Source organism: Mustela putorius, unplaced genomic scaffold, assembly GCF_011764305.1.
Source record: "Mustela putorius furo isolate JIRA1106 unplaced genomic scaffold, ASM1176430v1.1 tig00003834_pilon_pilon_pilon, whole genome shotgun sequence".
NCBI lineage: Eukaryota > Metazoa > Chordata > Mammalia > Carnivora > Mustelidae > Mustela > Mustela putorius.
Window position 1 is genome coordinate 81,298,240 of NW_025421987.1, and position 17,482 is coordinate 81,315,721.

A 17,482-nucleotide genomic window follows, 5' to 3' on the forward strand; every position below is an offset into this window, starting at 1 on the left:
TTCCTGAGGAGAGGGGAGCCACTTTCCAGTGCTAAGATGCTCTGAGATATGAGCAGTGTTTTGTGGCCAGCAAGTACCTTAAAGTGGGAGGAAAGAAGTGGTTTTTAGAGCTAAGCTGCGTGGTTTGGTGTTTAAAATTTAAGCATGGCAAGAAGCCAAAATAGGCTAGGATATAACACTTTTCATATTCTTTGAATATTTAAACAGAAATTTCCAGTCAACTATTATGTTGGCAGAGATTCTAGGCCCACCAAGATTTCCTTATAATAGAAGGAAGGAAATGGATAATAGTCTCTGGAATGCCATATATGTCTTTTTACTAATTGTACAAACAATTAGGAATTAGTCATTTGCTCCTACACTTCTTTTAGAAGCAAATTATATAGGACTTGTCTATTCGTATATAGGAAGTACATTTGTTACAGAATAATAACTGGTGAATATTAATTTAATTCTATATCTGCTTCTCACCATTCAGAACAAATGGATTGCTAAGAGTGAAATACAAATTCACGCTTGGCTCAGCAACATTCTTCTCCTCTCCAAACTGGCCTGGGCACCTCTGTGCTGGTTCTGAGCTTTTTGTTCCTTTGTTCTTTGCCCAGCAAATGCGAAACAAATGCTTTGCACACACAGAAAACCCTATTTGTTACCCAGTTGATGAAGTGGGGGGTGGCTTGGAGGTTGGATGGTAAACTCTGAAGCTGAGAGAGTCCCTAGGGACTATAATTTCAAAAGCATAGAAGGATGGGTACAGCCTTTTACTTTCTGGAAGAGACAAACTGCATTTCAGCAAGTGTGTGTGTGTGTTGCACTTATATGTGCTTTCATTAAGACTTAGAAATAAAGGGTCTCACTGTTCCGTATGGGCTTTGAAGGGAGCATATCTTGGCATGGAAGGGGATATTTGTTTGGCTGATCTTCTTAATCCAGTTTTAAAAACCCTTTTAGGCACATGAAAGTCACATGGGTTCTGTAATCTGTGTGTCTGAATTGAGATAACCACCTCTTACAGTGGATGTGAAAATGTATGTGTGTGTGTATAAGAGGGAGAGAGAGAGAGAGAGGGAGAGAGGGAGAGACAGGCTTGAAGATGTTGTGTTGCTGGCTTTGGAGATGGAAGAAGGGGCCATAAACCAAGGAATTCCAGGTACTCTCAGAAGCTGAAAAAGGCAGGAAGACAAATTCTCCCTAGAATCTCCAGAAGGAATATGGCTCTGCTGACACCTTGATTTTAGGACTGATAACTTTCAGAATTGAAGGATAATAAATTTGTGTCGTTTAAACTTGCAGTAATTTGTTACAGCAGCAATAAGAAACTAACACAGTTCATATGTCAGTGCCCATGCCAGGATGCAAACACAGGCCCTGTTGTTACTCCCAAGCATGTGTTTGTCACCACGCCTCACTAGAATTTATCTGAAACTGGAGGCAATATGCTGACTCTATTGATACGGCTTGATTATTTTTTTGTTTAGCTCCAAATCATCTGGCAGTTTGGATAGTCTGGCTTAATGTAAATAGTTGCTAATTTCTGACACTTTTTTTTTTTTTTTTGAATCACCTAATTTCATTGGGAGGAACTTTTGAAGATGGAAGCTGTAAGGTGCTATGTAAGTATTTGTTTCCCTTTTTCTCAAGGGCATCTGATTGAAGATCATAACCTATTGAACTGGAAGGCTCCTGGAGGGGTGGGTGAAGATATTTACATATGCTAGATTACCTGGGCTATGGGAGGTGAGGCTGTTTAAACAGTTAGATTAAAATAGCACTGATTATGAAGCTTTGATTTGATGCTTTGATGGTAAGTGCAATGGTATTTGCACCGCTATGGTATAATGAGTCTCTGATTTCTAGTGAATTTCTTGTAAGGAATAAATCTACATGGAGTGGTCAGAGAGGACAGATCAAGGGACAGTCCTGATTGGTTCAGTAATAGAATGTGCCACAAGGAGCGGATGGAATCTCTGTCCTGTTTTGTAAGCTATGCTGGCATTCTAGAAACATGGTATTCTTTAATATAGTGGCTACAAAGACAAGTCCCTTAGAAAGGATTTTGCCAGTGAAGTCGAATAGATACATTGAACTTTATTAATCCAACAAATTTTTGCTTATTTTATCGGATTATGTTATTAAAGCTACCTCCCAAATTCTTTTTTTAAGATTTTAAAGATATATATTTTTTTAAATTCATTTGACAGAGAGAGAGAGCACAGCATGGGGAGCAACAGAGGGCGAGGGAGAAGCGGGCTCCTTACTGAGCAGGGAACCTGATGTGGGGCTTGATCCCAGGACACTGGGATCATGACCTGAGCTGAAGGCAGACTCTTAACTGACAGAACCACCAGGTATCTCATGCTACTTCCCAATTTCTAAGGTCTCTCAGGAAGCATGCCATTGTCTTCACTGCTAATTGGACTTCATAAAAATGTATTTTGTAAATACTACACTAATTTTGCAATTAAAATATTTAATTAAGTGGCTATGATAGCTAGCTGTTAAGTTAGCTCTCCCTGTCCATATATGGATCTCTTACAGAGGTATACAGACCCCATATCAAGGAGGGAAATTATTATTTTTTAAACCATGAAAAATGTTTCTTCTATGGTAACTATCCACCTAATGGCTCAAGTTGAGGGATAAAATTCTTTAGATCATGCAGACTGATAAATGCAAATCAAGGACCTCCTGTTTTACTTGGTTTTTAGGAAAGAATCTTTCCTGTACTTTGACATATGTTAGATTTTTGGGGAGATTACCGACCAACAAGTTATTATTGCAAATTTTACAGTATGCATTTGTTCTGTAATGTAATCATGATCTTAAAAAACATCCATTGTCTAGTTACATTCCAAGCATTTGATATATGCATCTGAAACAATGTATTTATTTGTCATTTTAAAATCCAGGATATTAGCAGTGATTTTAGCTTACATACCATTTAGGGATACAGTTTGAGAGGGCCATGGAATTAGCTATCATCTAGATCACAGATGAATTAAAAGATAATTTAGGGGATTAATGGCAAAGAAATTAAAAACATTCTTATTTGATCTGCTTGATATTATCACTATGGGATGACAAAAAGTTAATCCTAAAGTAGAAACAAGTAGAAAGTAAAAAAAGATAATTAAACACTTAAGAAAAAGCATATAGTTTAGAACTTCTATGAGACAGGAGATTGATATGTTCTCTTAAAGTCAGTAGAGGAAAAAACCTTATCATCTGAGAGACATTTGGAAGAGATAAATATTATCCATATTGTATTCAGAACTAATTTATATAAGAACTATATTCCTTAAATATTTAAGTAAGTGTTATGATAGTGGCACACTAGCTTAATTTTTTCATTAGAAGAAAATGCCAAGTACAAATGCCTCTCAGAACACAAAGTTCTTCAAATTTCTTCTTGATTGACTTGGTATAAGCTTGAAGCAGGTTTTCTTCCATATTTTACTCCAAGATTATTTAATATCCATTCTTTAAGTGTAAGGATATAAATAACACCAGGAATGTAACAGACACTTAAAGTTCAATAACTGTCCTGATTTCTCAATGTAATTTCATACTATTCTATAAAATGACAATGCTTTATCTAAAATTAGTATTTTTATTAGAAATTTAGACAGAAAATGATAACTGTATCTTTTGTCCAGAAACTTTAGCTATAAAATTATTGGACCAGATTAGAATTCTTTCCAAGGTATATGTATGATAAAAATTTTTCCTTTTTTAAAGATGTATAATAATGTTGCATATTGAGATACCAAATAATACATTCTGTAATATTTTTTGAAAAGTATATTTCTTAGGTTTTAAAAATATACAGTGTTTCTGCCTTGAGATATACTTTTAAGATTAAAAAACACATCAGGGGCACCTGGGTGGCTCAGCTGGTTAAGCAACTGCCTTTGGCTCAGGTCATGATCCTAGAGTTCCCAGATTGAGTCCCACATTGGGCTCCCTGCTTGGCGGGAAGTCTGCTTCTCCCTCTGACCCCTCCCCTCTCATTCTCTCTCTCCCAAATATATAAATAAAATCTTTAAGGAAAAAAAAAAAGTCAGACGCTTAACTGCCCACCAAAAAAAAAAAAAACCCCAAAAAACAAAACAAAACAAAAAAACACATCAAATAAGAGTATTCCTTCAGGATAAGAATCTGTTTGACCCAGCTGTACTGAGTGATGAGGACAAGAAAAGGAAACCACACAGTCTCAAAATACCATTTTTCTTGAACCTCTACTTTGGAGGGTATTGTGGACTGATAGGTGTTCCCACCCAAAATTCTTATGTTGAAGTCTTAACCCTCTAGTACCTTGGGATGTGACTTTATTGGAAATAGGGCTGTTGGAAATAGAATTAGTTAAGAAGAGTCATATTGGAGTAGGCGCCTAATCCAATATGGCTGGTGTCCTTATGAAAAAGGGAAATCTGGATACAGAGACAGACACACACAGGAAAACATACAGACAGGGAGAATGTCATATGAAGATGCCATGAGCCAAGGAACTACCAGAAACTAGGTAAGAGGCCTAGGACAGTTTCTTCCTGGGCACTGCAACTTCAGAGAAATGGCCCTGTTGACACCTTTGTTTGGGCTTTCTAGCTTCCAGAGTTGCAAGACAATAAATATCTGTTGTATAATTCACTCAGTTTTTGGTATTTTGTCATGAAAGCCTAGAAAATGAATACAGAAGGCAATACTATCATATTGCAATAATAAGAAATTACATATTCTTTTGAGGTTTTTTCTTTCAATATTTTGCAAGCCTTTTTTGTATATTAGAAAACTCAATGTGAAAAGTGACTTTTGAATTAAATATTATGTTGCTCTCTCTGGTGGGCCCTTCCTAAATGACTTAGTTTTAGCATCAGTGGGAGTTGGAAAATGCAGAAGGTACTGGAATCAAGATCTGAAAATTCTATGCTTTGCAGCTTTTTTTTTTTTTTTTTTTTGAACAGTAGGAACTTCTCTGTGCATCCAGTTCTTATGGATTTTCCTGAAAGTAGAGACATCTGCATTTTTCTAAAGGTAGCTCTCTAGTTTTGGAGGGGTGAGCTTCAGTTTCATAGATAGGGAGGATAAATCTGATCTGGTAGGATCCGAACTTATTTAATTTCCTGCTTAAAGGTACCAAATACAATTTTATTTGCTTGATCTCTCGAAATAATAGTTGAATTTAGAAAATGATTGCTTTTTTTGTTAATGCATCTGAAAAGGGGAGTGTTGGGTATACTGTTTTCTAACCTGATATCTAACAGTAATGGTAACATCTGTTAGAGCTTACATGGTGTTAAGGAAGGGCTTACATAGATTGCTTCATTTCATCTTCTCAAGTAACCTATGAGATATAGATGTTGCTGTTGCAGAGGAGGAAAGAGACTTAGTCAAGTAACTTGCCCAAGGTGAAGAGCTGCTAAGTGGCACAGATGGGGTTTAATGTTGCCAAGTTTGACCCAGAGGTCCCGGACTACCCTCCTGCATTAAGTATCTCTATCTTGGGTTGTAATTTTTACAGCTGGGTTGTAATTTTTTTGTGGTTGTAATTTTTAGCATTTAAGGGAAATCCTTCACCCACAATTTTCTTCACTTACTTAAAAGTATAATGAAAAGACAGCAGGCAATATCAAGCTGAGGACACGATGGGGAAACAGAAGAAGACAGTACATAATTGTTCTCTCCTTTCTCCATTAAACTCTCTCCTGAAATCCAACGTAGCCTTTGTTCTTTGACTCTGAACACTATTTTTTCATCCTTATTTGAACAACCTGCCTTTGAATGTGAACTCTGACTGAATAAAATCAATGCAGAAAGGCGGCCTCTGATATAGAAGGCGAAAAGTAGCGTTACGTCAGATCTTACGTAGCTCTCTCGGGGTGAGCCCTGACTAGCATCTGTGAGAATTGAAAAATGCAGAGGGGACTAAGGGAGGTGTGATTCATCCCAGTGGCATCCTGCATCCACTCACTAGTGGGATGATACTTACTCGGGCCTATACAAATGAGAGTTCACTGTCTGGGTAGGTTTAATTCCAGAAGAATGTTCAAATAAATTGTCATAAGAGGAAACAAGTAACACATTTACGTGACAGAAAAATGAAATTAGCTCTATAATGTTTCCAATATCTGAAACTTTTTATTTTGTCATCTCAATCACTTGAAGGGGCTGCCTAAATTTTAATTTTACTGGACTTTGGTCATACACAGTATTTCCAGCCAGAACTTTGAAAAACCTTACTCTGAAATAGATGCTATTGTTTGAAAGACTCCTTGTAATGTGACTTGAGATGCAAAGAGGTAGGTAGGCATAGAGAAATGATTTATACGGATAGTGGTGTGCTACTGTTCGCAAAGTTGGTTGGGTAAACTACACTGCGGATTCTTCTAGAATACAAACCTATGTATTAGTTTATGTGGAATATTGTATGTCCTCAACTTTCGTTTGGTTGCAAAGATCACTCTCCACTTAAAACGCATCACAGAGAGAAAATACGCATTTCAATGTAGTGAAAATGAGCTCTACTTGAGGATCAGTTAAAATGAAAGAATTACCGGCTGTGTTGGACGTTACTGGCCTTGCTATTGCCTCCGATTTGGTTTCACAGAGAAAGTCATCGATGGAGGGACTCAAGAGGGGTCTGCTTTCTTGCTGCTCATTCACCAGCTGAGAACAAATGAACACAGGTATCAAAGGGCTTTGTTAAACTGAAGAATAGGATGAATTACAATGCAGCCTTGCAACGAAATGAGAATAGCAAGCCTATCAATCAATAAATAAACAAATAAATAGGGAGGGACAAGAAAGAAAAAAAATATCAAGGGATGGGGAATGAGCCTTTTAGCATTGTCAACATATTTTCGATGCAGCCAACTTCAGTTTTAAAGCTCAAGCCTTTTTTTTTTTCCCCTCCTAGAACTGTTTTAGAATTATTCTCTGAATTTCAAATGTAGAAAATGACTCTTCTTGAATCACAGTTCCTACTCTTCAAGTGGATAAAATGTTACTGAGACCCGGAAGCGTGGCCTCAGATGCTGAGGTGACACATTCTGGTTAGGGCGGGCAGTCCGCGTTGTGTGATTAAGTACGCACACACAGAGCTCTATGTGTGTGGATCAATGTTCTCCTTGCCTCTCTCTCTTAAAAAGCTCAAGTCATTTATGGGCACATATCTTTCCTTACATTTCCTTGGGATGCTTCTGTGGTTCATGACAAGCATTATTTGGGGAGAGTAGGAAATACCTATACTAACTGTATAGGTATCCACTAGATATGTTTCTGAAAATCTATATGCAAAATGGATTTCTATCAATTCAGTTGTCTTTTCCCATTGGCTCGTTCCCTAATTCCAGAAATCATTCAGTGTGATATTTAGTCGGTCTTTAATGATCAGTGGCAGCCAATTATTTACTTTTAGTTCTTTTGCACCTCTTAGAATCCAGACTTCCTTAGGTTCTGTTTCCATGGTAAGGGAAATAAATATACTCATGATATGCAAGTGGTTAATTCCTAAATTAACTGTCTGAGTTTTTCAGGAGTTTTTAGATTGGCATTTCTTAAAAGGGGAATAGCTGTCTAGTTTTCTACTTGTTCTAAGAAAAAGATGTGCCCCCAAATCTCTAGATTTTCAAATACTGACTTGTAAGACTGTATTTTGAGAGACGAAAATGAAGTCTTATTTTCTTATTTTGTTTCCTCATTTTGGATATATTTAAATTCTTTTGTAAACACAGGGACTAATAATTTATTCCTGAATCACAGCTCTGTGAGTAGATGTGTAAAATGGGCCTAAATTAACTATAGTTTTAGAAGACCAGGGTGTTAGATCTCCACAGATACATTTAGTTGTAAACACTAAAAAATTATAGTCTGAATTTGATAGGAGATTTCTAGAAATGCCCTTGTTGACATAGATATCTAAATGGAAAAGCAAAGGAAAAGGCCCACTTAATTGAAAGGCCTTGTCCTTTTAGGCAGGTCTGTTTGTCAAAGGTAATAGGATTTTTTTTTTTAGAGCCTCTCTCTTCATGAAAGTTCAAACTTATTTTCCGGAGGAAGCACTTGTAGTATTCTCAGATTTTCTCAGCACAGGAGGAAAGAAATATCAAAGAGGGGGATGCTTAGGGAGTCCCTCAGGCGCCCAGAACGGAGGCATGGCTTCTCCTTTGTCTCATAAGGCCTCTGCCTCTTCCCACACCTACTATCTAGTTTCCCAACACATGTCACACCCAGACTGAGGGAGTGTCAGGTCTGCCCAATTCCCATAACTGAGCTGTTCCTTAAGCAAAATAACAAACTACATTCTGAGTCCATGTTTTTCAAAGTGGAGCACAGTCTGCCTGTTGGGAAATGCTGGGGTTGGAGTGGGGGATGGTGGCAGGTCTCTGGGGTGAAAAAGATGAAGGGCCAGATTTTAGATAGCATGGAAAGCTAATTTGGGAATTGAAAGTTTTTGGTTTTGATGGAGATATGGAAGATAAAACAAGAAATATCATGAACCCGTTTCTTATAAGCTCTGAGGTCGGAGGCTACATCTTACTCATACTATCTTTCACAACTTCAAATAGAATGTTTTCATGTAATAGGGGATCAATAAATGCCTACCAAATGGGACAGTGACTTTGCAGAAGCTGAGGATATAAAATATCTGTTTTGAGCAGTCCAATTTTGAATTCTGTCTTCAGCTGGATGAATTTGAGAATCATTATTTTAGCCAGACCAAGTCCTATTTTATTTTTATTTGTATAGATAGGAGTAGCTTTTCACAAGACCCCCTCCTCATTTTCAAACAAATCTATGGTTTTTCTATGGTGACCTGAGAATAAGTAAATCTTTTAGGTCATAAAGGACACTTGCAAACTGAGCTGAATCCCCCAAAGATTTCCCTTCAGCTTTGCTTCCAAACTATATGCCATTTATTCTCTCCTTATTTAGTGGTGGGATATGACTTACTGGCTTTTGCTTAGAATTGCTGTCTTCAGTTTGAAAATGCTTTATGAACTTACCTCATTTCATCCTTTGAGTACAGAGTATATTGATGTTATAAAAATAATAAAACGTGAGTCAAAATTTTTCCACTTTTTAAAATAATTAAGTTAGAGTGATTTCAATTTGGATCAATCAGATTATCATATCTGAGTTAAAATGATCCACCTGATTAGTTTTTAGGGCCTTTGTCTCCTCACTTTGTTTACATTTAAAATGTTCATTTCTTATGTTCCTCTTCTCAATATTTAAATCAGTTCAAGCCTTTCTAATGGTGACAGATTCTCACTTCTTTTTCAGGATCCCATTCCACTGGCACAAGGTCTGGAAACCTTCTTCAGCAGGAGGCAGTGAGGGCCTTCTTAGAGTATCTCCATGTTCCTAGGTTTTACTCAGTCTTAGACTTCCATTTTACCTGATTTCCTCCTCTAAGACAATGACCCCTTTGAGGTCATAGGGATCTTACCCAGTTAACTTTTGTATCTTATAGCTGTAGTTTAATAAATAGTGACTGATTCATAGTCAAACTGAATGGTGAATTGTACAAAAGAATGATTACATGACCATCTTCGATTTCATACTGGGTCAGTTCAGAGAAGCCAGTAGTCCTCAGAAATGTAGACCAGTTTCCTGGCAGGTTTTAAAATCATAAATCTAAGTCCACTTTCCCCCAGCTTCACATTATTTAAAAATTTGGGAACCTAGAGTTACCTAAAGATTCATTTCCAAATGCAAGTGTTCTACCAAACAGTCAAGGATGCTAAGAGTGAAAGCCTAATGAGAAAACTAAGGGCATAGGTGTGCCCCACGCCATCCTTGGAAGAAGGAAATAGACCAGTACAAATGGGAGGCCAGTGACACTTCAAGACAACACTACTGCCTCACTCAGGGGTTTTAAATCAGAGATGCAAATTTGAAGACTTTGAGGGAAAACCCTTATATGATCAGTGGGCATTGAAAACGAAGGGAAACTGCAGGAGTAAGAAGATAGTTGAGTGCTTGCATGGAGGTGTTTCCTGGTCACCCAGAATTCAACCGACTATTGAAAATTTACACTTGCCTTGTAATCATAGGTTGTGAATGAAAAATTCAGTCAAATGCCTTCAATTTACTTATGACTTAGACCAGTCAGTTGATATGGCTAATATTAGTCACCAAATTAGTTCTTATTTTATATCAATACTGTGTTTAGTATTGAGCAGAATGCAGATAATCACATCCAGCTTTAATAAATTATTGTCTATTTTAAAACTTTATCTAAAAATGCATTTGACTTAGTTCAACTTGAATTTCTCTAATTTTGGTGTTAAAAATTTGAATTAATTATGTAATCTAAACTATAGGGGAGTATTTAACTAAGATGAAAGTAGAGTATTTTGCCTTTAAATACTTCCTGTTACTTAACTCCAGTGTATGTTTATATATATAGTTTATGACTTTAATCTATGTTTATTTACCTTTAAACAATATACTGCTTAGGTGGTTCATTAAAAAAATATAGAGCTAAGTGTTTGTGATAACTTCTATCACTAAGAATTAAATCCAAACCAAAATACATTTTACATGATAAAACAAGTTCTGTAAATGGCAATAACTCATTATCCCATACGTCTACACTCCAGGTTGATGATCTCAAACTGTTGCTTTGGTTTAAAGTGAAATATTTTGTATTTATTTTTAAACATTTTAGTACTTAAAGAATAGTTTTAAAAGTTAAAACACTGAAGCTAGTAAGCTGAAAAACAGTTGAAAAGTATCTTATAGGGGCGCCTGGGTGGCTCAGTGGTTTAAGCCGCTGCCTTCGGCTCAGGTCATGATCTCAGGGTCCTGGGATTGAGTCCTGCATCGGGCTCTCTGCTCGGCAGGGAGCCTGCTTCCCTCTCTCTCTCTCTCTGCCTGCCTCTCCATCTACTTGTGATTTCTCTCTGTCAAATAAATAAATAAAATCTTTAAAAAAAAAAAAAAAAAAAAAGAAAAGTATCTTATAGCTGAATTGTTGACCTAAAAAATTGGTAGTGATATACCATGTCTCTAACCTCATCTAAATAATAGAAAAAAATAAAAATTTTTCCTATGTTATATATATATATATACATATATAATTTTAATATATATATCTTTATGTATTTTGGAAATTCCTTTATTATTTATGACATTGTTGATTAAAATATGTGTCATTTTTTAAGTAGGTTTTCATTCATAATTTTGTAATTGCACTACTTGTTTATGGCTTTATTAGTCCTATGCAAGTTTAGAAATTTGTGCAATGCCCATCAAAATAGTGACCTTATCAAGACTAATGATAAGTTTTGTTAACTGACTCAATCCATTGAAAAGACAAGACGACTCACTAGATCATTAGCATGCTTCCTTTAAGTATTCATCCTTTGAGAGTTTTGTCATATATAGTAGCTCTGACACCTGACAGAATTAATTTCTCGTGAGCTGGTAATAGTACTAATGGTTCTGCTCTGCTCTCCTCCCTCTACCTATGTTCCTACGTTGGGTCCCAGGGCGCTTCCAGTAAAGGATAACCATGTAATCACTTTTAACTATTTGACTTGATCTAAATGTCCACCGACTAGAACTACTTTCTTGACAGAAAAGTTAGACTTAAAAATGTGAATCTTTTCATGGGGAAATGAACAGATATTACTGTTTACAGCTTGGGCAGTACCAACACTGAGGCAAGCTGGAGAACATAAAGCAATTATATCAGGCTGGTAACAGAAATCCAAACAAGATTGTATTTAGTAGCCTTGAGAACATTTTTCCAAACAAGGATATTATTCTTTTTATGTTTATCAGACACAAAAATATTTTCAGTATCAAGGTATAAGGAGTGGGGACAGATAGAAACACAAAGGCTGAGCTTGCAAAAAAAAAAAAAAAATTCCCTTAGCAAGAAGACATCTGAAATACATAGTTTTAAGATACTATGTTCTGTAACAAAAAATGAATGGGATGTATTTTGCTAAAAAGAAGTACCAGGGGATGTGGTTAAAATGGAAACTTTTGATGGTTCCTTATGAGAAAAAAAATTTGCTAATATAATTTCATTCTCATAAAGAAGAATAATTTTTTATGACACAATCAATCCTTTGGCACATAGTTGATCCTTCTATCCTCAAACTGGATTAACTTATTACAGTCTAGAGGAGTGTTGTACAATAGAGCTACCATGAGAACCTGATAATTTAAATTTTTCTAGTAGCCACTTCAAAAAAATTGAAAAGAAACTGTTGAAAAATAATTTTAAGAATGTATTTTATTTAGCCCAATGTATCAAAGAATGATCATTTCAACATGCAATCAATAAAACATTATTAGTGTTATAGTTTATATTACTTTTCTTAGGTCTAAATCTTCAAAATCGGGTGTGTGTTTTATACTTTGAGCACATCTCAATTGTTGGGAGCCCCAAAGCACTCAATAGCCACATATGGCTAGTAGCTCCTGTGCTGGACAGCCCAGGCCTAAAGAAACCGTTTCCTTTAAAGACTTGAGGGCATATTATTTTTCCTTCAGATCTTCCATCAATGCACACTTGTTTACATACTGCTTGACTTAAGTTGTTCGTCTAGGACAGCATGACCCTGAGCTTCTATGAAGTACTTGACATATGTTTGTTAATACAGAATTAATAACTGAATTAAACAAAAAGCAACTTTCAGGGGCCCGGAAATTTCTGAATTCAGGTCACCCAGCCAACTCTTCTGTTTTAGTTCAATTTGTTCAGCATACTATACATGACTTCACTGGTGTATGTTTGGCTAAATCCCTCTAAAAGTGATTGTAATAATCACATAATACAAAAAATCCTTCAATATAAACTATTCTACACTTAAAACCTGTTGACCGAACAGTTATTAAACAAGTTATGAACCCAGGGTTTTAAGAACTTATTTTGTATTTAACTAGTTATGGTTGTCCTAAGGACACTGTTGAGAGAGCAGCAATTAGCTTCAGACATATCTGGAATCTATGAATGAGCAGCTGGCTTTGACATACCAGTGATGAAGATGAGTCAATGTATTCAGTATTATGTAGTGCTATGTCATAAGGGGCTTTATAGGAGATGCTGGGACAAACATATTTCAAGACACTAATACATTCACACAAGATAACAAGTAAGAATGTGGTATGGTGCACAGACTGGATGCTATGGTTGCTATGAGAAGTACTCACTTTTTCAGATCATTCTGCTGCTTTTTGGCTTGTGCACGCCACTGGTGCATAGCAGGAAAGAAGCCACTTGTGTACAGTGGAAAAAGTATGTCAACTAATAAAGCTGCATTTGACTGAGAAATAATTGTATCACAGCTGTCACTGAATTAGTTCCATAAGGTCATCAACACAACAGGTGCATTACATTTTATGAATCAGAACTCTGTTTGCTGATTCATAAACTACCCAGTATGCAACAAAAAGATGATGCATTAGAGAAAGCATTACATAATCTTCATGCAGTAAAATTGTAACTAGTACCTCAAAAACAGTCAATGCAACATTAGACAGGGATTAAAGAAGGAACTTGCTACACACAAATGTTCTGAATATGAAAAAACGGTAATAATCACAATTTCTTTTCTAAATTAAAAAATAAAAAAGTATCATTTTGCATTAAATTTTAAATTCAAGCTTAAGTTATAATGGCAATTTTGGATCTTTGAAAGGGATTACTGGAAAGCACATAGCAATGCGTGGTTTAGGGAAAAGAATTTTGGGTGCTCGAGTCTGTCCTAACTTGTGATATTCTGAATGATATGTTAGAGCACAACTATGCCAATGGAGATTCTGGGTAGCTCTTATCTGCTAATGAACATGGCTATCATTAACCAAGAACTTCCAACTAGTTCTCACCTCCCATAGCATTTACCTGAGGAATTGTGAGCTGAATATTTTGGACACGGATTCTACAAAGGCCAGGAGATCAAGGTAAAACTGTATATGTTTTACTCTATAAATTATGTAGGGAATGGAGACCTTGGTAAATATGAAGAAATTTCTAACTACTACTCCTCTGTGTGATTGGGAAGAAGCATTTCTTCTTTATGGATAAAAAACTCGCAATACAAAATTTATCCCAAAGTCCTAGGAATCTTTGATAACTTTTATTATTAGTCAATTTTGATTGTTGTATGTTGTTATGATTTTCATTACTTACAACACAGTGTTTAGAATAAACTAAAACCACACATGTTGGCAGCAGCTGAGGATGGGATCTGATGATATTCTAAAAATAAGTTGCCATAATTTAGCTTTTGATATAAATGCCTTTCATGAGGACTGTAAATGGACATGTTTCTAATTCTAGACATGTTCTTATAATTGGAACTGAATCACTGCATTTACTATTGCATTACAGAGAAAAAGAAATGTTTAAGATAACAATCTAATCTAAATTATAAGATAAATGCAAGTAAAAATATTTTTCATTTAAGAATTTAAAACTGATAGTTCCACAGAGTGGTGATGAGTATATTATACATATTTATGTGGATTTTACAGGGTGTTTCAAAAGCCCCTGAGGACATACAGGATTCACAGTCTCAGCGTGTCTTTGCATACAAATGCAAACTTTTTTCAATACTTGTTATAATAAATGCTGAAAATGGCTCTCATGCGCTTATAATAGAGATGATATTTTTGTTGTCAAGGTCACTAAGTATAAGAGAGGTCACAAATGCCATTTTCTGCATGGGGACTCAGGGACTTCTGGCTCATTCCTGTAAATTAGTTATCCACATAAATATGTATAGACATATATGTAGTATGCATAGTCACAACATAAATATATTTAACATTTAAGAAAATTTAGATATTCTACTGGTAAACTGACATATGTATACAATAGAACTTGTATTTATTCACAGGAATTTGATTTTTTTTTTTTTTTTGTTGTTGTTCAAATGTACCATTAGCTTAATTGTTATTTCTTTCCCAAAGTTAACAAGATTCCTTTATAAAGTAGCAACATGGTTTACTTGCACATACATTTTTTTAAAACTAAAGTTGAGTAATGAAAATTAACATCCACAAATAACTAAATGATGGAATTTTCCTTTTTTTTTTTTTTTAGCAATTTTGGTTTTCATTTTATATTGTATAATTGTTTCATTGAAACTGTGTTTTTTAAAAATTGGTTCAAGTTAATGTTTTGTTTTGTTTTGTTTTGTTTTTTTTGCTAGTTAAAAATCACAATGTCTGATATATTAACATATGTCAGCTTCCTACAGGAACCCTATGGGTCTGCCCACCTGTGATGTCATAGTTAGGAGGGGCTTTTCTTCAGCAGACTCCTCCCTCGGTATCTCCTTCATCACCATGGCAACAGCCTTATCTGCCGCCCTAGAGCCTTTTCCCTATAACAGTGAAATCAACAATGACTTGTGTCAGGAGAAATTTTTACTTATTATTACAAGATATTCTAATGTTTAAAGAGCAATCCAACATAAATGAAGAGGTAGGCTGCTGCAAGTGAATCTTGAGGCTTTTGGCTGAGGAGAAAACACACAAAATCTGAAAAGAGATTATTTGTGAACTTTTAGTTAGCTACTTTTTCACCTTTACAGCTGACATATTTAATTTTAACATAGTATTTTATATGTATAATATATTTTAAGGCAATTTACATGACATGAACATAATTTTTATAGTATTGATTTAAAAACGCTATGGATTGCCTAGTTCATTTACTAACTGTTCTTATAACATCCTTAAATGTTTTGCATGACAGTGAGGAGTCGGAGATAGGGATCAGGATCAGTGTCTGACTCCCCAAAGGGATTTTGCTGGGTGGTCCCTGGACTCTGTCATTTTTTTAGTGGATCGGGCATAAAAAGAGTAAAAGTGTCATAAAACTTCTAAAAATTCTTCAACAGCCTAACATCCCAGAAATTCACCCAGCTTGTATATTTTGTGGAGATGGTATGATCTTGGTGAAAAATTTTTCAACTCTCAATGATTTTGAAACCAAAGAATTTTAATAGGGTTTTAGAAATGCCTTTTAATTAGAGGATTGCGAAGAATCTAGGTATAAATAAAGGATAATAAATAATTGAAGCACTGATACATATATCCCCACATTTTTTTTGTCTCAAGAAGTATAATTTTGGACTATAAAGGGGTATGCTGGCTTTTTGTCTTTTTAGTTTACTGGATTATTAAGTTTTTGTGAGTAGATGTGAATGGAAAAAACAAAACAAAATATCACTTTCATAACCCAATTAGAAACATCTTATACTATGTAAAAATTAAATACTCTTTAAGCATTTTAAAAACAAAAGCTTCCATTTTTTCAGGTCTCTGGGCAAAGCCTCCCGAAAGAAATAATTTTATACTGAGAAGTACATATGAGTATCTGTGTTCTAAATCTACTTAAAATACAAATGTAGCATATAGGGATATCATAGGCAAAGATTAAAAAAATGGACATATGGGGGTTTGTTATCTGAAAAGGAATTAAGAGCTAGGGTCAATATTAACTCCAGAGATTGATAAATCTTGATAGTTTTCATGCAGCAAAAAAGGATGAAATTATATTATGATCTTGGACTCACACAGGGGTTTAAGTATTTAGAAGGTAGGTTTACTCTAGGAAGCAAAACTGCCTATTTTCTCAGGCATTGCCTTTCTAAAATGTAATGAGTGGCAGGTTTTATTAATGAAAACAAAGAAACAATTTCTCTGCAGTTATTAGATTTTAAAATGTGTGAATCTCTTTACAATGCTGGAAGTGCCTTGAGTTTGTTTGGACTTAACAGAACGAGCATTACTGAATGATAATGTGTTATCTCCACGATAGGATATCAATTACTGAGATTTTATTTAGCACATATAACAGTAATTTCCATATGTATTCTGAAAAGTTTATAAGGCCGCAATTCTTAAAATAACTGACTTCTGGAAAGATAAAGAAGGACAATGATCTACTGCATAACAAATTGGGATGCATAACAATCACAGGTTTTTTCTTTATGAAGCAAGGTGAACTTCCTAAAACAGAGATGAATACCATTCTGCATTCTGAGAAACTATTTATTATGGCACTATTAAACTATTTAACATTTTTTCAAAATATAAAAATTACTTGGATGAAACATTACATACTATAAAGTGATAAGGCTTTAAAAGCTACACTCATTTACAGACTAAATACAGTTTTTAACAAAAATCTTTGCAGTTTATTATTTGAAAAGAGCAAAATCATTTGTGAAGAATTCTTTCCATGCTCCACGAAGTTCTAATAATATAGCAATAAACAAAGTGGCATGCTTATATTTAAATTCCTGATATATTTAAATGAACAAATCTAATGTTACAAGGTATAATTTTAAAATAATAATAATAATTCAGAATCTGTTCTTGCGCTAAGAAAAAAAATGTCAATTGATAAGCATCTCAAAAAATTTCAGGTCAATATTTCAATATACCATTTATTTGAAATGCTACCAATCATGAGCTATATAAAGATATTTTTCACATGTGCAACTATTAT

General features: G+C 35.0%; 1 protein-coding gene across 8 annotated transcripts in view; it reads right to left on the bottom strand.

Moving 5' to 3' along the window:
- PEX5L (peroxisomal biogenesis factor 5 like) overlaps positions 1–17,482 on the bottom strand; it is a 225,736-nt gene that overhangs the window by 85,085 nt on the left and 123,169 nt on the right. For 4 of the 8 annotated variants that reach the window (XM_004756642.3, XM_045088655.1, XM_004756640.3 and 1 more), the window contains 2 exons: positions 15,243–15,347; positions 6,552–6,663 (listed from right to left, as the gene is read on the bottom strand). The exons of 1 other annotated variant lie outside the window; for it this stretch is intronic. In XM_004756642.3, coding sequence (XP_004756699.1) covers positions 6,552–6,663; positions 15,243–15,347 — 217 coding nt within the window. Of the gene's footprint in view, positions 1–6,551; positions 6,664–15,242; positions 15,350–17,482 lie in introns of those variants that run through there. 3 more of the 8 variants (XM_004756644.3, XM_004756641.3, XM_045088656.1) reach the window with 2 other exon arrangements.